This window comes from Macrobrachium nipponense, chromosome 18 (genome assembly GCF_015104395.2).
Source record: "Macrobrachium nipponense isolate FS-2020 chromosome 18, ASM1510439v2, whole genome shotgun sequence".
NCBI lineage: Eukaryota > Metazoa > Arthropoda > Malacostraca > Decapoda > Palaemonidae > Macrobrachium > Macrobrachium nipponense.
In genome coordinates, this window is record NC_087211.1 from 81233707 (window position 1) to 81251945 (window position 18239).

Consider the following 18239-nt stretch of genomic DNA (forward strand, 5'->3'; position numbering starts at 1 on the left):
TTACGCGCTCAGGCACGTAGGCCAGCGAAGAGAAGTAAAGACGCTTCTCGGGCAGGTGAGACTGCCGCGGAAGGCGCGGAAGACGCTCGTCCGCCTCAGGACGCTCTGCCATCAACGAGCAGTAAGCGTCAAGAAGAAGACAGCCGTGATAAGGCTGCATCTTGCAAGGATAGGGGGCCTTTGATCTTGCTAAGACCCGCCAATAGGTCGCCTTCGCCTGACGGACGTTCTCCTCTTCTGTTGAGAGAAGAAGGAGAACTGGGTAGTTCAGCTGAATCGGGAGAAGATGAGCCTGCCACAGCCCCTTCTACCTCGGATTACAAAGTCCTAGTCAGACTTTTGCGTTCTTCTTTTGAGGACAAATTTCAGCCCGCAGCTCCCAAGTCGCCTCCTTCACAGTTTTCTTCATCAAAAACGGGGAAAATCCCGGAGTTCGTAGAGATGAAGACTTCTCTATCGACTAAACGTGCTTTCAAGAAGCTCCAAGACTGGATGATAAGAAGGAGAGACCAAGGCAAGACAACTTTCGCCTTGCCTCCTACTAAACTTAGTGGTAAAAAAGGAGGCATTTGGTATAAGACCAAGGACGAAGTGGGAGTTCGTATCCCTTCGTCGGCTCAAGGAGATTTCTCCAGCCTTGTAGACTTACAGAGGAGGTCACTGTTACCCTCTGCCAAAGTGACTTGGACCGCGTCGGAGACAGACCATCATATGAAAGGTCTGCTTAGGACGCTGGAAGTCTTCAACTTCCTTGATTGGTGTTTGGGAGTTCTGGATTTACAAGCGAGAAGCCCAGAATCTCTTAGTCTGGGGGAGCTGTCCAGCGTGTTAGCATGTATGGACAAAGCCGTCAGGGATGGTTCGGAAGAGATAGTATCTCACTTCGGGACAGCTTTGTTAAAAAAGAGAGCTTTGCTGTGCAATTCACAGCTCGGTCAGTGACGCCAGCTCAGAAAGCGGACTTGTTGTTTTCGCCTCTTCGAACCATCTCTTCCCCCAGACTTTGGGTAAAGGACCTGACGAACAGCTTACAAGAGAAAGCTACTCAGGATCTTTTGGCCCAGTCTACGAGACGGTCGGCCGGACCTTCAACTTCTTCGGCTGCAGTTCGTCCGCCGAAGAAAGTAAAGCCCTTTCGTGGGGCTCCCCCCTCGAGAGCAGCTCCTCGAGGGAGAGGGTTTTCACGAGGAAGAGCTTCTTTTAAACCAAAACCATTCCAAGTGAAAAGCATGTCCTTCAGACACCAGTCGGAGCCAGACTGAAATATTTTGCGGGAGCGTGGAGAAAGAGAGACACGGACTCTTGGTCCCTCAAGATCGTGGAGCAGGGGTACAAGATCCCCTTTTAGATCTTCCTCCTCGTTTCTAACGACTCCCAGAGACCTTTCTCCATCCTACCAAGGAGAAAAGAAGAAAGTCTTGTTCGATCTCCTTCAACAGATGATCGACAAAAGAGCGGTGGAACAAGTCGCGGACCTGGGGTCTCCAGGTTTCTACAACAGAATCTCCTAGTACCAAAGCAGTCGTCAGGTTGGCGTCCAGTTCTAGATGTAAGCAGGCTCAATCTGTTCGTGGAAAAGATCAAATTCACGATGGAGACGCCTCATTCTGTTCTGGGAGCGTTGAGACCGGGCGACTGGATGGTATCTTTGGACTTGCAGGACGCGTACTTCCACATCCCGATCCACCCTCTGTCAAGAAAAATATCTAAGATTTGTCCTGAACAACAAAGTTTGGCAGTTCAGAGCGATGTGCTTCGGACTGACCACGGCTCCGATGTGGGGTTCACAGTAGTGATGAAGAACGTAGCGAGGTGGCTACACTCTTCGGGAATAAGAGTTTCCCTATATCTAGACGACTGGCTGATCAGAGCGTCGTCGAGAGAGAAGTGTCTGAAGGACTTGCAGTTCACTTTAGCCTTAGCGAAGTCCCTGGGACTTCTTGTCAACCTCGAAAAGTCGCATCTGACCCCAACACAGTCCATCGTGTATCTGGGGATTCAGATGGATTCAGTGGCTTTTCGAGCGTTTCCGTCCCAGGAACGTCAGCTTCTAGGCTTAGAAAAGATCTCAGCCTTTCTAAGGAAAGAGACTGCTCTGCGAGGGAATGGATGAGTCTGCTGGGGACCATTTCCTCGCTGGAAAGGTTTGTTTGTTTCCTTGGGAAGACTGCACATCAGGCCTCTCCAATTCTTCTTGGCAGAAGAGTGGAAGGCAAAAGACGATCTCGAGGCAGTATTGAGGATATCGATTCCGATCAAGAACCACCTAAGATGGTGGTTGGACCCTCAGAAACTGCAAGAGGGTGTGTCCCTAAGTCTTTTGAGCCCCGACCTAGTGTTGTTCTCAGACGCTTCCATCACAGGATGGGGAGCAACGCTAGGGGGGAAGGAAGTGTCAGGCTCCTGGAGAGGGGAACAGGTAGCCTGGCATATAAATGTAAAAGAACTGGCAGCAGTGTTTCTGTCCCTGCAGTTCTTCGAGAAGAGTTTGGAGAACAAGGTTGTTCAGATAAACTCGGACAATACCACAGCACTCGCTTATTTTAAAAAACCAGGGAGGTACACACTCCAGAGCGTTGTACTCCCTAGCGAGAGAGATTCTGCTGTGGGCAAAAAGGAAAGAGGTAACGATCCTGACGAGATTCATTGCAGGTGTGCAAAACGTCAGGGCAGACCTCCTCAGTCGTCGGGACCAAGTCCTTCCGACGGAATGGACCTTGCACGAGGACGTTTGTCGAGACCTGTGGACGCTGTGGGGACGTCCACTGGTCGACTTATTCGCAACGTCAAGGAACAAGAGACTTCCTCTTTACTGCTCCCCGGTCCTGGATCCAGAAGCAATCGCAGTGGACGCGTTGGCTTTTGGTTGGAATTGGACGGGCCGGACCTTTATGACTTCCCACCATTCAAGATTCTGGGGGAAGTCATGAGGAAGTTTGCGGCCTCGGAAGGGACAAGGCTCACCCTGATCGCTCCGATGTGGCCAGCAGGGAATGGTTCACAGAGGTCATGTCTTTCCTGGTAGACTTTCCAAGGACATTGCCCTGGAGGAAAGATCTACTCAAACAGCCTCACTTCGAAAGGTTTCACAAAAACCTCTCCGCTCTGAGTCTGACTGCGTTCAGACTATCGAAAAGTTGGCCAGAGCGAGAGGTTTTTCGAAGGCAGCTGCGAGAGCAATAGCAACAGGGCGGAGACGTGCTTTCCAACAAGAGCTGTCTACCAGTCGAAGTGGGGGGGGGGGGGCTTCCTTCAGGGCATGGTGTAAAAAGGAGGGAGTTTCCTCTTCCTCGACCTCTGTGAACCAGATAGCTGATTTTCTGCTATTTCTCAGAAATGTGCAGAAATTAGCGGTCCCTACCATCAAGGGATACAAAAGTATGTTGTCAGCGGTTTTTAGGCACAGAGGCCTAGACCTGTCTGACAACAAGGATCTTCATGACCTTTTGAAGTCTTTCGAGACCTTGAAGGTTCCTCAAACGAGACCTCCATCATGGAACCTTGACGTAGTCCTGAAATTCCTGATGTCGGACACTTTCGAACCGCTTCAGACAGCGTCTCTTCGGAATCTGACAAGGAAGGCTCTTTTCCTAACTTCTCTTGCGACGGCTAAGAGAGTTAGTGAAATTCAAGCGTTTAGCAAGTTAATGGGCTTCAAAGGGGACAATGCTGTCTGCTCGTTGAAACCCATCTTTCTTGGCAAAGAATGAAAATCCTTCGAACCCTTGGCCGAAGACTTTTGAGATCAAAGGTATGTCAAGTCTAGTGGGCCAAGAACCAGAGAGAGTCCTTTGCCCGGTAAGGGCTCTCAAGTTCTACGTGCATAGAACTAAAGAGGTTAGAGGTCCCTCAGGTAACCTCTGGTGCTCTGTGAAGAGGCCAGAGTTACCTTTATCAAGAATGCAGTGGCTTTCTTTTTAAGGGACACCATTCGGGAGGCTCATTCATCTTTTCAGAAGACTGATTTGAGCCTCTTCCGAGTTAAAAGCGCACGAAGTACGAGCCGTCGCTACCTCTCTTGCCTTCCAGAAGAACATGTCAATCAAGGACATCCTCGATTGTACCTTCTGGAGGAGCAACTCCGTCTTCGCCTCACATTACCTAAGGGATGTGAGAACGATCTATGACGATTGCAATGGCACTGGGGCCATACGTTTCTGCGGACACAGTATTGGGGTCCGGAAGTAGCTCTTTCCCTATTCTTAGTTAGGTTAAGTTAGGTTGTTGTGTTTTTTAGGTTGTGGTGAGTCTTATGTGAAGATCTCCCATCCGTTAGCTAGTTTTAAGGGGTTTGTGTATAGTTGGTCAGGTGGTGGTCAGTTGCTTCGTTGCCTCATTTGTATGGCCTCGATGATCTTGTCACGCTGAGGTCTCGCACCCGTTGGCAGATCATCCAGAGCGCACCAGCACTACAGGTCTCCACCTGGCTGGCAACTCTGTATTAAGCAAAAGCAGCCTTACGTGACAGTAATCACATAGTCTACTTTGCAAACAGGTAAGGAACCAAGATGTATATCATCTACTTAATTTTAGTTTCCCAAAAATCCTATTCTGTCTTTCCCCACCATGCCGAAGGTGTGATTCAGCTATATAATATATCTGTCAGGTAAGTGGCATGAACAAAATGTTATTGTTATTATACAATTAAGTTTGTTCATACTTACCTGGCAGATATATATAATTAAAGTGCCCGCCCTCCTCCCCTCAGGAGACAGTGGCATTAATAAAAATATGAATAGAAAATGGGAATGGTTCCTGATATCCGCCTCCCAGCGGCGGGAATGGGTACTACACCTGGCCGCCCACTGCGTGTGCCGCGAGTTTTGAAATTTCTGTCGGCGTCAGAAAAATACAGCTATATATATATCTGCCAGGTAAGTATGAACAAACTTAATTGTATAATAACAATAACATATTCTCTGTTACTATAATTGGTTACTTTTACACATCATATTTTGAAGTGAAAAATTGTTGGTTGTTAAATGATATTGTTATAATACAATAAAGTTTCATACATACTTACCTGGCAGATATATACATAGCTAAGACTCCGTCGTCCCCGACAGAAATTCAAATTTCGCGCCACTCGCTACAGGTAGGTCAGGTGATCTACCGGCCTGCCCTGGGCGGCAGGACTAGGAACCATTCCCGTTTTCTACTCATATATTTTCTCTTCCACCTGTCTCCTTGGCGGGAGGCTGGGTGGGCCCTAATCGTATATATCTGCCAGGTAAGTATGTATGAAACTTTATTGTATTATAACAATATCATTTTCATACAATCAACTTACCTGTCAGATATTACATAGCTGATTGGCACCCTTCGGTGTGAGGGTAAGAGACAGCTACTACTGGAATAGACAGGGTAAAAAACATCTGTTGTAGGTATAAATAAAAACCTTGGTTTCCTACCTGATAGGTGGTAGACTTCGTGGGTGTTTGCCCCGTAGTCTGCATCACCTCAAGAAACTTTAGCGAGATATGTGATCTATGGCCAAGAATTCTTGTGGGTCTGCCGAAGAAGGGGTCTTATCCACTTACTCGGCAGAGCCTGAAAGGACTTGTCAATGGGTGCTGATCCACTTATATGACAACACACCTTATTAAGGAGCACACAACCAATCCGACCACCTGATCCTAACCACCATGTTAGTATTAAAAAACAAATTGCTCCGAGTTATCCCCAACTCTTCGCAACAACCATAACTCAAGCCAAATTGCACACGCACACAATAATGTTTAAAAAAAAAAAGATACTCATCTACTAAAAGATATCACAAGAGTTCCTTACTGAATGGAAGTGACTGGCCGCCTGTGCGGTATCTGCACTTGTTCAGCAGAAAGTCTAGAACATCTATAGACTTAAGTAGTAAAAAATTAAGGATTGTTGTCAGCTACCTGTTACAGGATTGTGCCTGCAGACACAAAAGGACCTAAGGAAAAAACATTTTTCATAGGTCACACGCACGTCCTTCAAATAGTGAGAAGCAAACACAGAATTACATCTCCAATATGTCGCTTCCAAGATATTCTTCAGTGACATATTTCTCTGAAAAGAGAGAGACGTCGCCACTGCTCTCACTTCATGAGCTCTTACTCTCAGGAGTTTTAAAGAAATCATCCGTGCAAGCCTTATGAGCGTCCGTAATTACGTTCCTGACAAAAGGCTAAAGCATTCTTAGACATAGGTCTTGATGGATCCTTCACTGAGCACCAAAGACCTTGTCTAGAACCTCCAACTGTTCCTTTTTCGTAAGTAAAACTTTAAACGCCCTACTGGGCAAGAGACTCTCCGGTTCCCTGCCGACGAGACCCAATAATCCTTTTACCTCGAAGTTTCTCGCCAGGGATTCGAAGGATTTTCATTCTTCGCCAAGAATAATTCCTTGAGGAACAGTGGCTGATCTATATTGAACCCGACTTTGTCACTAAGGGACTTGCAGTTCACTAACTCTTTTCGCCGTCGCCAGTGACAAAAGAAATAAATCATTTTCTCGTTATATCACGAAACGAGGCCAAATGTAGGGGTTTCAATCTCTCTGAAGACAAGAACTTCAGCACTACGTTCTAGATTCCAGTTAGGGGGAGAAGTAATCTTAGACTTCTTGGTCCTCAAAAGACCTAATCAGATCATGTAGATCTTTATCGTTTCCCAAATCTAGGCCTCTATTACCTAAAGACGGCCGATAGCATACTCCTATAGCCCTTTATCGTGGCTACGGAGAGACGCGATTCTTCTCTCAGAAATAACAGAAAATCAGCTATTTCTGTTACAGAGGTACTGGAGGAGGACAACTTCTTCGACTTACACCCCTTCTAAAAACTTCCCACTTGGATTGGTAAACCCAGGATAGTGGAAGTTTCTCCGGGCTCTAGCGATCGAGCTTGCTGCTTTGCTAGAAAAGCATCTCGCTCTGACAAGTTCTTTCGATAGTCGAAAGGCAGTCAGAGCGAGAGCGGGAGGTTTGATGAAACCTCTCGAAGTGTGGTTTGTCTGAGAAGATCCTTCCTTTGTGGAAGGGATCTGGGGAAAAGTCTACTATCACTCCAGTACCTCTGGGAACCACTCTTGAGCTGGCAAAAGGGGCTATCAGGGTCTTCTTGTCCCCTTTGAAGTCACAAACTTCCTGAGCACTTGCCCCAGAATCTTGAATGGGGAAATGCATAAACGTCTACCTGAGACCAATCTAGCAGAAGGCGTTCTACTGCTAGAGCTCTGGGGTCTTCCACTACTGAACAGAAGACTTCCAGTCTCTTCGAGAGGAACGTGGCAAAGAGGTCGACATGAGTCCCCCAAAGAGACCAGAGATTGCGGCAAACGTCTGAGTGGAGGGTCTATTCGTATGAAGGACCTGGTTCCTCCTGCTCAGCCTGTCCGCTCTCACGTTCCTTACTCCCTGAACGAACCTCGTCAATAGAGAGATGTTCCTTTGCGATGTCCACAACAGCAGGTCTCTTGCGAGTTCGTAAAGGGCATACGAGTGAGTACCTCCTTGCTTCCGAATGTATGCCAGAGGGGTTGTATTGTCCGCATTCACTTGTACTATTTTGTTGCTCACTAACGGTTCGAAGCTCTTTAGAGCTAGGTGTACAGCCAACAGTTCTTTGCAGTTTATGTGCCAGGACACTTGAAGAGCATTCCAAGTGCCTGGACACCTCTCTCTTTCCCAAAGTTGCTCCCCAACTTTTTCGACGCGTCGGAAAACAATACAAGGTTTGGGCTCTGTATTTCCAGGGAAGTACCCTTGTTTTCCCTCAGTGGGAGTAACCACCATTCTAAAATGGCGTTTCATCAGATCTGGAATGGGAAAAACTGTCCGAGAGGAGTCCTGTCTTCATGTTCCACGAACTTCTGAGGAAGAACTGAAGAGGACGGAGATGAAGTCTTCCTAGATGAAAGAACTGTTCGAGCGAGGAAAGGGTCCCTAACAGGCTCAACCATTCCCTCGCCGAAGTACGTTCCTTCCTTAGGCAAGAGAGAGACTTTTTCTAAACCTCTCGTTAGTCTCTCTTGAGAAGGAAATACTCGAAAACCCCGAGATCCATCCGAATCCCCAGATAGACCAAGTTCTGGCTGGGGATCAGTTGGGACTTCTCGAGGTTCACGAGTAATCCTAAGGTCTTTATCAGGTTTAGTGTCACAGTCAGGTCCTCCAAACACTGTTTCTCTGACTTTGCTCTGATAAGCCAGTCGTCTAGGTACAGAGATATACTGATTCCTTTCAGATGAAGCCATCTCGCCACTTTTTTATTTTTCATAAGGCTCGTGAAAACCCTGAGCGCCGTAGACAGGCCGAAACACAAGGCTCTGAATTGGAAGATCCTTCCCCTTCCCCCCGTCATGAAACGGAGGTACTTCTTCGACGAAGGATGGATCGGGACGTGATAGGCGTCCTGGAGATCCAGAGACACCATCCAATCCCCTTGGCGAAGAGCCGCAAGGACTGAAGCAGAGGTTTCCATGGAGAACTTCTGTTTCTGAACAAACTTGTTCAGAGCGCTGACATCCAGAACTGGTCTCCAGCCCCCCGAGGCTTTCGCAACCAAGAAAAGACGATTGTAAAACCCTGGGGAGCTTTGATCCAGCACTAGTTCTATAGCTCTCTGTCCCCACATCTGATCCACCATTTGTTGAAGAGTATCTTTCAACACAGGGTCCTTGTAATTGGCGGACAATTCCCTCGGAGTTGACGTCAGGGGAGGATTGTCCAGGAAAGGAATGAGGTATCCCTTCTGAAGCACCGACATCGACCAAGCGTCTGTGTCTATGAGAGTCCAGGCTTCCGCAAATCCCCGGAGCCTGGCACCTACTGGTGTTTGGAGGAGCGCCACTTCACTTTCCCCTTTTAAAGGGGCGGAACGAGCTCGACCTCTCTTCTCGGTCGTTTTCCTTTTTAGCGGTAACTCTAGCGGGAGGGCCTCCCTCAAAGGGCCGAACAGGAGTAGACACCCCTTTCTTTTCTCCCACCATCACTGGTCTCTTCTTCCTGGAAGATTGCAGGAGAAGATCCTGTGTCGCTTTCTCCGTCAGAGATCGGGAAATATCCCTCACCAACTGTGAAGGGAACAGAAAATCAGACCTAGGGGCGAATAACAAGGCTGCTCTTTGCGAATGGATACTGCTTTCGTCAAGAAAGCGCTAAAAACAGATCTCTTCTTCAAGAGACCTGCTCCTCAAATAGGAAGAAACTTTCCCCTGAGCCGTCCTGTACCGCCTTGTCAATACAGGACAAAATTGCAAGGAGTACGTCCGGTTCTAGCCCTTCAGGGGCATGAGCCTTCTTGGACATCACCCCAAGGGACCAATCTAGGAAGGTTTTTTTTTTAAAGACTTCTATATGTGAAAAAGTCCCTTGAGGAGATGAGCCAACTCTGAAAGACCCCAAGTAATCTAGCAGTGTGAAGGCTATGTCTCCTGGATGCATCTACCAGACATGGAAAAGGTCAGCTTCCCAGGCTTGAAGCTGGGAGTCGTGAGACCCATATTCTCCCCAGTCTGGTACCAAATCCCTCTCTTGCCCGTAAGTCTAGCGGGAGGCATGCAAAACACTGTCCTTACTAGCTCTTTCTTGGTTAGCATCCAGCTATCCAGCGATTGCAGAGCTCTCTTCATAGAAATCGTCGGTCTCATCTTCAAGAAAGCCGACGATTTCGGCGTCTTAGAGCATGAAAAAAGTGAACGAGGCGAAGGAGGAGCGGCAGGGATCAATGCATCTCCGTATTCCTGGAGTAGGAGAGCTGTCAAAACTTTGTAGTTAGACAGTCCTTCTTTGCCGTGAGACTCGTCCTCTGAGTCCTCTTCCAAAATAAATCGGATCAGCAGGAGAGGCCACTTCCCGTTCCGGGTCTTCTGCCCAAAACTCTCTCTACGGGGACAAACTAGAAACTCCTAATAGGAGAGGGGTCTAAGATAAGTATTAAGAGCTCCTATGCTTGGCTGGCTCTTCGTACTTGGCTGGCTCTTCGCTTTGGCTGGCGCGCTCGCGCCTGGCTGGCGCCTCGCGCTGGCTGGCGCCTCGCGCTGGCTGGCGTCCTCGCGCCTGGCTGACTCCTCGCCGCTGGCTGGCGCCTCGCGCCTGGCAGGATCCTCGCACCTGGCGGGGAGTCTCGGCCTGGCTGACTCCTCGCGCTTGGCTGGCGCCTCGCGCCTGACTGGTGTCTCGCCCCTCTCAAAGCTCTCGCACCTGGTTGGAGTCTCGCGCCTTTCTGGTGCCACATCCTTGTATGTCAGATGCTTGTCTGGCGCCTCACGCTTGGCTGAATCCTCACGCCTGGTTGTTACCTCGCGCTCGGCTGAAGCTGCTGGTCTGGCAGACGTATCCCATCTGGGAATATCCCTCGCGCCTGTAAAGCGTTTCTCGCTTGTCTGACGCTCTAATCCTAGAAGACGTTCTCGTCTGTAGGACGCCTCGCGCTTGACTGGCGCGACGCGCTCTGGCGAATCAAAATCGTCCAAAGTCTCTCTATCCGAGTAAATCTCAAAAGACTCCGTCCCACAGGAGCCTCACTCCTGGCGGGAGAAGGAAGACGAGTCTTCTTGACCGGCAGTCTCACGTCTTTCTTACGAGGAGGATCCTTCGAAAGGACTCCTACCAAGGCGGATAGCTGTTCCTGCACCGCCAAAATGATCCTCTTGGAAGCCTCTCCTGCGTCTTCTTTGAACGGGAGAGGGAGACCTCAAAGGAGTTTGCCCACATCATGGGACGTCAAAACCCTCTTCGCCTTCTTGATGGAAGGAGGCGCTTCTTCCGAAAAGCGTTCTGGGCTTGAATCCAACACAGGATCTCTCCAGTGCCTTTTCAGGGGCCTGGACAAGTCCGAATCCTTCCACCCTCGTTTAGGAGAGGGAGAAGCGGACGAAGAGAAGCACTCTGAGGACGCTTTTCCGATAGCGGTCCTGAGCAGTCTGTCTATATACAGCACCTGCTGAAGGGACGCCTGACCGGGGGGAATTCTCCACAACCTCCGTACGGCTTTCGACTTTCCGTTCTCCTCTGGGCTTGGGAGCTTGGAAGAGGTCTAGGCCTGGGAGCGTCGCAGAGACGGTCAGACGCCCCCTCCACAACACTGGGGACACTCACTTCACTATAATCACTTTCACAGTCCTTACCTTTCATGGTAGCCATTTGGATCTCATCCTGTGAAGAGTAGCTTTCAGTTCAGCAATTTCCGAGGCCGAATCTGAATGCAGCCCTTCTGACTCTATCCCTTTCTAACTTCTTCAAGTAAGAAGTTAGAGTCTTCCATTCCTCAACATTCAACCTCTCACACTCATGACAGTGTTAGAAATAGAACAATCAAAACCCCTACATTGCGACATACAGTGTGAGGATCAACCGAAGCTTTCGGTATCCTCACCTTGCAGCCAATACATTCACACACATTCTCACACAACCACTTGAATCAGACATTCTTGAAGAAAAATCAAAAGCAAGTCCAAATCCAGTCCACAGTAGCGAATGCCAAAACAAACGATCCAGGTACGTCACCAAAAGTCCCACAAAAGATGATTCAATTATCTAGAAAAGCGAATTCCAGTCAAGAGGTGGCAGCAACGATGTTGATACCACCGGCGACAGAAAATATATGAGTAGAAAACGGGAATGGTTCCTAGTCCTGCCGCCCAGGGCAGGCCGGTAGATCACCTGACCTACCTGTAGCGAGTGGCGCGAATTGAATTTCTGTCGGGGACGACGGAGTCTTAGCTATGTATATCTGACAGGTAGTTGATTGTATGAAAATGTAATTTAACTCTTAAGATATATTTTAGAAAAAATTTTATTTATATTACCATATTCCTAAATAATGAAACAGCTGAAATAAATTTTATATTATACAAAATATTAATTATATTTAAATTCAAAATTCGTCTCTCTTTTTATTGTTATTTCGTCACTTGCCAAATTCTATCTTTAAATTGGGTTCTGTCACTGAGTTTGGACTGTTATGAAACTGGTGAAAAGATAATTGGGAGCAAGACAAAGAACTTCATTATATATACATAAATCAGAAATATATATGTGAACAGAATTGCAATGAACCCTTTATGGGGTACATTGTACAGTGTGCCCACAGCCAAGGATTATAGACGATACTAAAGTTCCTTGGAAAGTACCTTTCGGTCTTATAGCTGCATTACCTTGTACCTTTTATATTTTTTGGTCTCTCCAACACATGCCCAACTTTTGAACTTGTACGATGCTCCAGTTTTCATCCTATTTGATGCTGACTGAGGGAGGATGCCCCTTGGCTGAGGCCGAGTGTCACAATCCAAAAACATCAAGGGGGACCAAATGGCTGCCTTCTCATTTTTGGGCTTAGAGCAAGAAGCAGAATTAGCCAGGCTAGCCTACATGCCAAAATAGGCAGGCAAGGTCTCTCTCCTATGCAGGGGCATCATGAGCAGTGCACAGAAGAGCCAAGGTAGGTCCTCCTCTCGTGAGAAGACAGTGATCGGTCATGAGCACTCTTGCGAACTAATGCACTCGCTGCACCTTCAACATCTCAGTCTCCTGAGGATACCTTATAGTATCGCAGTAGAAACAGACGATATGGAACTCAAGGTACCCAAGGGGATTGCAGAGGACTGACTGCATTGCACCAACCAGAGCTCCAATCAGTCTACACATATCATCCTTTGCAAAAGGATCAGTGAAACAGAAAAGTCAGCAACTGCCATATATACAGTCCAGCAAAGTGTAGACAAGTTGACAGCATGGCAGCTGCAGAAAAACGTGACTGGATCAACTTTTACTGAAGGTACAGTAATCCATAAACATGAAGAATTTTTGCATTCTCATAGAAACAAATGGATGAGCCCATCATCAGGAGATTCTTCTGCTGCCTGAAGTTTTTTTTGGATTTACCCTGGCCAACTCGCCATTAGTTTTCCTTGGGTCTTGAATGAACTTCTGACAGGTACATCTTTATCTATTATCCCCTCCTTCTAAATGGTGATTCAGGATATTTAATGATTAGTGGTTTTTAATACAAACTCTGTTTTCGTATTGATCTGGGAGTTGGTTAGGCATGTCCACTTGAACCATTTTCTTTGTTCTTTAGATATATTCTACATGATCAGGCATGTCCACTTGAACCATTTTTTTTGTTCTTTAGATATATTCTACAGAGTTAAAGGCTATTATATGATTAATAGGTTTGAATAAACGCTAGTTTTATTGTAGAAACTTAAGCTATTTGGTTCACTTACACTCGGTACAATGACTTTTTCTGTATGCCTGCCACCACTCAATGTACTCTTTTTGTAGTATTAAAGCCAGGCATTGTGATGATTGAGGAAGGTACTGTAAACATTAACATGAACCTCTTTTCGTTAGCAACTTCCACATGATAAAAGTTTTCAACAGATCAGTATACACACATTTTCCAAGGTTTCAGATAACGAATAGTTTTATTATTATACTATGATCAATGAGTGCTAAATCATGTTTGTCATCACTCATCAAGTACAAAAAAAATATACATATAAAAGATCTTACATCATACTCTAATTATAAAGCAAGTCAGTCTTCAATAAGAGTTCCCTCGTGAATAATGGCTCGCGCTAAGTTATTTGAGAGCGCTAATCTTATCTCCTTCTCTTTATGAGAAAATGCTGCTTTTGCTGCTTCTGTTTCCATAGGATTATCCAAGCTGAAAATTAGAGAAACCAAATGTAATAAAAATGACAAAAGAAAAATGACAATTTGTCAAAAATTGCATTTTTCCTAACTATACAAACCTGAGGTCCTTTAACAATAGGAAGTAGCTAGCGGCAGCTGGAACGGTCGTAAGCTTCGAACAAGGGGAGAACGGTAGTTAACTGCTTGTCCGACAGTCGCGCGCCGCGCGACTGGGAGGTAAACAAATCACTTTTGCTTTTGGCCCATGCAAAATACGCAGAGTGAGGGGTGGCATGAGGAGGGACTATATGTAAAGGACCTCAGGTTTGTATAGTTAGGAAAAATGCAATTTTCGACAAATTGTCATTTGTTCCGATACGTAATACAAACCATCGGTCCTTTAACAATAGGAAGACTCACTTCTTGGTGGTGGGAGGAATCTGAGTCTTTGATGAACAGATGGTGTTCGTCCATCCCTGGAATGCCTCCCTGGTCGTAAGAGCGAGGGAGGGATCCAAGCCTCTGTCCGATTGATCGGGGGGGTGTGCACCGCAGGATCAATGGTCAGACCTCTGGGCCGAGTACTAAGAGAGAGGCAAGCGTATCTCTTCGTACCAGCAAGCAAGAACTTGTTCCTGTTTGCAAGAGGCAACATAAAGTATGGTTTGTCTCAAGCTGGCATCCACTTCCTCCCCCTTGTTGGAGGAAGTGGTGGATATACGCTCCTTTCCCTAGTGAAAGGGATAGGATGGGGCTCTGTTGAGTAGCTCACCTGCATCTTGTCCTTATCCAGCAGGGTGACGACCGTGTCCCTCTAACCACAGGTAGAGGGGAAGAAAAAGATGGGAAGAGGAGCCAGTCACACTCTCATTCACTCATCCATTCTTATGGTCACACCAGACTCGATGCGTTCAGCCTGCGAGGGTCTGGGTTCGCTACACAACGTGTTGAGCAGCCACCACGGGTCCCAAGGAAAAAAGATACCAAGGACCTGTGTGGGCAATATCCCGAAGGTAGAAGGAAGGGCATGTGGTCTGGTTGACCAGACCCTACCTTCAGTACCTGCGCCACGGAGAAGTTCTTGCGGACAAGGCAGCATCTCCTTCGCATCGAAGGCGGTGAAGTCCATTAGGGAGGGGATTGTGAACGACTCGAACCAATCGTCAGGGACCGAAGGTTCTGAGTCTTCGCTACGAAGTTCGGTACGAAATCGAGCGTCACGGATCCCCATCCCCTGGATGCTTGACTTCGCAGGAGAAGTCATTCAGTTTCCTCAGAGGAAAAGAAGGAAATAGTCGCATGACCTATCCCTCTCTATACTTCGGTGATGTCCAGTACCCATACTGGTCTGTCCGTTTGCCACGAAGTCTCTCGCATCCTCCTATCCCCATGCAGCGAAGTTTTCTCGGTAGTGGATAGGACACCGACACTCCATGGTGGGTGTCAATGGTATGGGTACTGTGACAAGCTATTAAAACGAAGTAATGATTGCTCTGTAACAAAAACCGAACTAAGTCAACAGCGTAGTTCGTAACTGACTCGGCCGCTCTGACAGCTGCCGACTGACTGCGTCGGTAGGAGGCAAGTTGTCAAAAGCATCCGAGTAAGTCACGTGACCTTTCGCCTTTTAAAGGGTTATGCGAGAGACCAAAACAAAATTAATGTATTTGTTTGTACAATGCCGGACAGCGAGGTGATGATTCTCTTAAGGCATGTGCCCAACAGGCGAAAGTCAATTGCCTTCTAGAGACCGAGGTCCCTGAAGGTAAAACATCTCATGGTTGTTGAATCTCAGCTAAGGAGAAACAACACTATGTTACCGTTGAAGACGAAGGTAGATCTTGAATGCAACCTACGTCTTCACAGATGAATCGAGAGAAGGATTCTCAAGATTCATAACCTGTGCTTACAAATGACTGAAAACGCTAACCGCTATTTCATTGCTGTCGGTGAGAAGTCGTAGTTGCAATGAAAGCGGGGCGTTCTTCAGTAATGAAAACACAGGGGAAAAGCCGCCTGAAGAATGCTTCTCGTGGGCTGAACATTTGGGAGTAGAGCTGTCAGGTCGGAGAGTAGGCGATGTCTTCTAACAAATCTCGTAATTCGGTTGAACAATGAACAATTGTACACCTACGAATAAGAGTATTCTGAAGACAAACTCAGATGTCTGCAAAATCATTCGCATTATCGCAGTGCGATGCAGCGGGAGACTTGTACAGACTTCTGTTACCGTGCGGTAAACAGAAAGATGAAAGAGTCCAAGAGATATCTCTGTTGAAAATTCTCGCAATGTCGAAAAGGCGATGGAATCTAGCGTCACAGCAGTAGATGGGTCCTCATTATTGCGAGAATCCCCGTTAATCAGAGACCTAAGTCCATGATTGTTGGGCAGAGATACGGTTCGGTAGTCAATCAAGCAAGGGCAGAGAGAGACATACATGACCGTGCATATCGGAGGCCCAGCTGATACTGAGCTGCTATCAGGCAGTTCAATACGCAGTAGTTGAGCCTGAGCTCTCGCTGACTCGTCATCCTGAGTTGCAGGTAATCCATTATTCCACGAAGGAATGCGTTCGGCTAGAACTACCGAGCATAAAAGATATGCTCGACCAATATTATATTTAGGCGAAACGAATTTCGGTAAATATAACAGTTGAAATGGTGTTGTCGTGACAAAACCATAAGTATATAAAATTGAAACTGAAAAACTCCTGGGAGGTTGCAGGCAACCCCGAGTTGCAGTTCAATTAGAATACTTCTCTTATAAGTCGCAATCCGTAGTTTAACTAGGATATGCGCCTACCCCTCGGACAATTCAACTGCTTAGTAGAATCATGTCGCGAGGTTAATTATCGTAGTATATTTGTAGGATTCTGAACAACGATCTCCATAAATAAATTCTTTCCTCAAGAAAACAAAATAAGGATTGGAGATCGCCACCTTCCGTTCTCCTATCAAAGAGAGTGAAGGAGAATCTCCTCGAAGGAAAGCTTCAACTGGTGAACAGAATACTAAGACGATAGTTCAAGCCAACTGGATATTCCCGTCCGATCTTCTCTAGTCCAGGTTGGTCGCCTACTGTGAGATAGTTTCTTCAGCAGCAGTCTTCTTCCCAATGCTAGAAATTCCAGGAATTCGAGCACAGGCGAGGTTCCCGATTATCGTGTATATCGGGATTCTCGTCTCGCTCACTTTGGACCGTGGTCTCGCGTAAGTGTTTGGAGATCGTAAAACTCGAACACTGAATGCGTTAGAAATTCCGTAGAATTCTAAGCAGTCTGCGGAAAACCCCCACCGAATTCGTCAAACGATATCGGCTGGTGGTCCTCTCGATTCCCGTAGAAATCGAGAATGGTGCAGGATTCCGCCTCAACGATCTGGGCGGGGCTTACGTTCAGGTAGGACCCCCTAAGGTCCCCCCGGTTACGCAGCAGTCACGAACGTGGGATCCTACAGAGAAAATCTCTGTATGATCCCTCCACCCCTTTCCCTCGTAACCGTAATGGAGAGAGGGAATGGGGGAGGAATTGGATACTCGCTCGCCTTCCCAGTGGAACTAGCAGTTGGAGAAGAGTAGGAACAGCCATCGCCGCAAGGCGATGGCCTCTCAGAGTCTGGGAAAACGTATCGTCAGGAGAAAACGTTTTCCCGCGGAGGTTACGAACTCCCACTGTAGGTAAGGGTCTGCCGCCACTGTGAACGTCGTCTGGGTGGGGCTGATCGACACCTGACAGGAGAGAGCCGATACCGTCCTCCGACTCATTCCAGTCCTCGTCGAGGTCGAAACCTCTCAGGAGGACCGAAGGAGTATTTAAATACGGTGTCCGAAGACACGTAGAAACGCCGCTGTCGCAGTAGAGGAGGTGGAAGTAGCTTGATCGACCGGCCAGAACTGAGAGAGCCTTCTTGTCCGGAGACGAGAGACTCTGGTTCGAGACAGAATCGGCAAGTTCCGATCGCGGCAGACCCACCGTCGGTTTGGGTTCCCTCTCGGGCCCCAAAACCGACTCGAGCAGAGACGTGGCTCTGCTGGTGGGAGCGGCAATCCTTCCGCAAGGTCATTATGCTGACGAATCAGCTTAATGACTTCTGCAAATTGTTCCTCTGTATCTCGGGAGTAAAACCGTGTCTTGCGGAGTAGGACCGTCCAGTCCCTCCAACAAGAACAGATCCCGAGATACTCCTCCTTCAGAAGGAGGAACAGCGGCAGACCCCTGACGGTCGCCTCCAGCTACTTGCGCGTATGTCCTGGTCGGTCCTGGAACCGTGCCTGGTCCATACGGCGTCATAGCTGGGTCACGAGCGGCGCACCTCTCGTGATCGCTCCTCCCGGTATAGCCCGAGGAGGTTGAAGGTACGGGAGAGGCAGACCTGACGCTCCCCCCTCGCCTCGCTGGCAGGACCAGCGTGCGTGGAGGGCTGCTGCTGATCGTCAACACGCGGGTGACGGTCCGAGCAGCAGGCCTAGCCCTGCCGCTCGCCTGGGGCGATTGCCTCGGCTGAGAACGTCGAGACCGATCTCTAGCGTCAGGCGAGCTGCCGCTGGTCATCCCGTCTCCGCCCGGTCCCATCGGGAGCAGGCGGACGGGTGACCTGCTAGGCTCTCTGTCGCGTCGAG

General features: G+C 47.9%; 2 protein-coding genes across 3 annotated transcripts in view; one reads left to right on the forward strand and one right to left on the reverse strand.

The window, feature by feature from the left end:
• LOC135197262 (facilitated trehalose transporter Tret1-like) overlaps window positions 1-18239 on the forward strand; it is a 56954-nt gene that overhangs the window by 22821 nt on the left and 15894 nt on the right. The gene's annotated exons all lie outside the window — the stretch shown is intronic.
• Window positions 13437-18239, reverse strand: part of LOC135197261 (nuclear pore complex protein Nup85-like) — a 57247-nt gene continuing 52444 nt past the window's right edge. Inside the window, exon 15 of the mRNA XM_064224359.1 lies at window positions 13437-13652. Within this exon, the coding sequence (XP_064080429.1) occupies window positions 13523-13652 (130 nt within the window). The 3' untranslated portion in view covers window positions 13437-13522. The remainder of the gene's footprint in view (window positions 13653-18239) is intronic.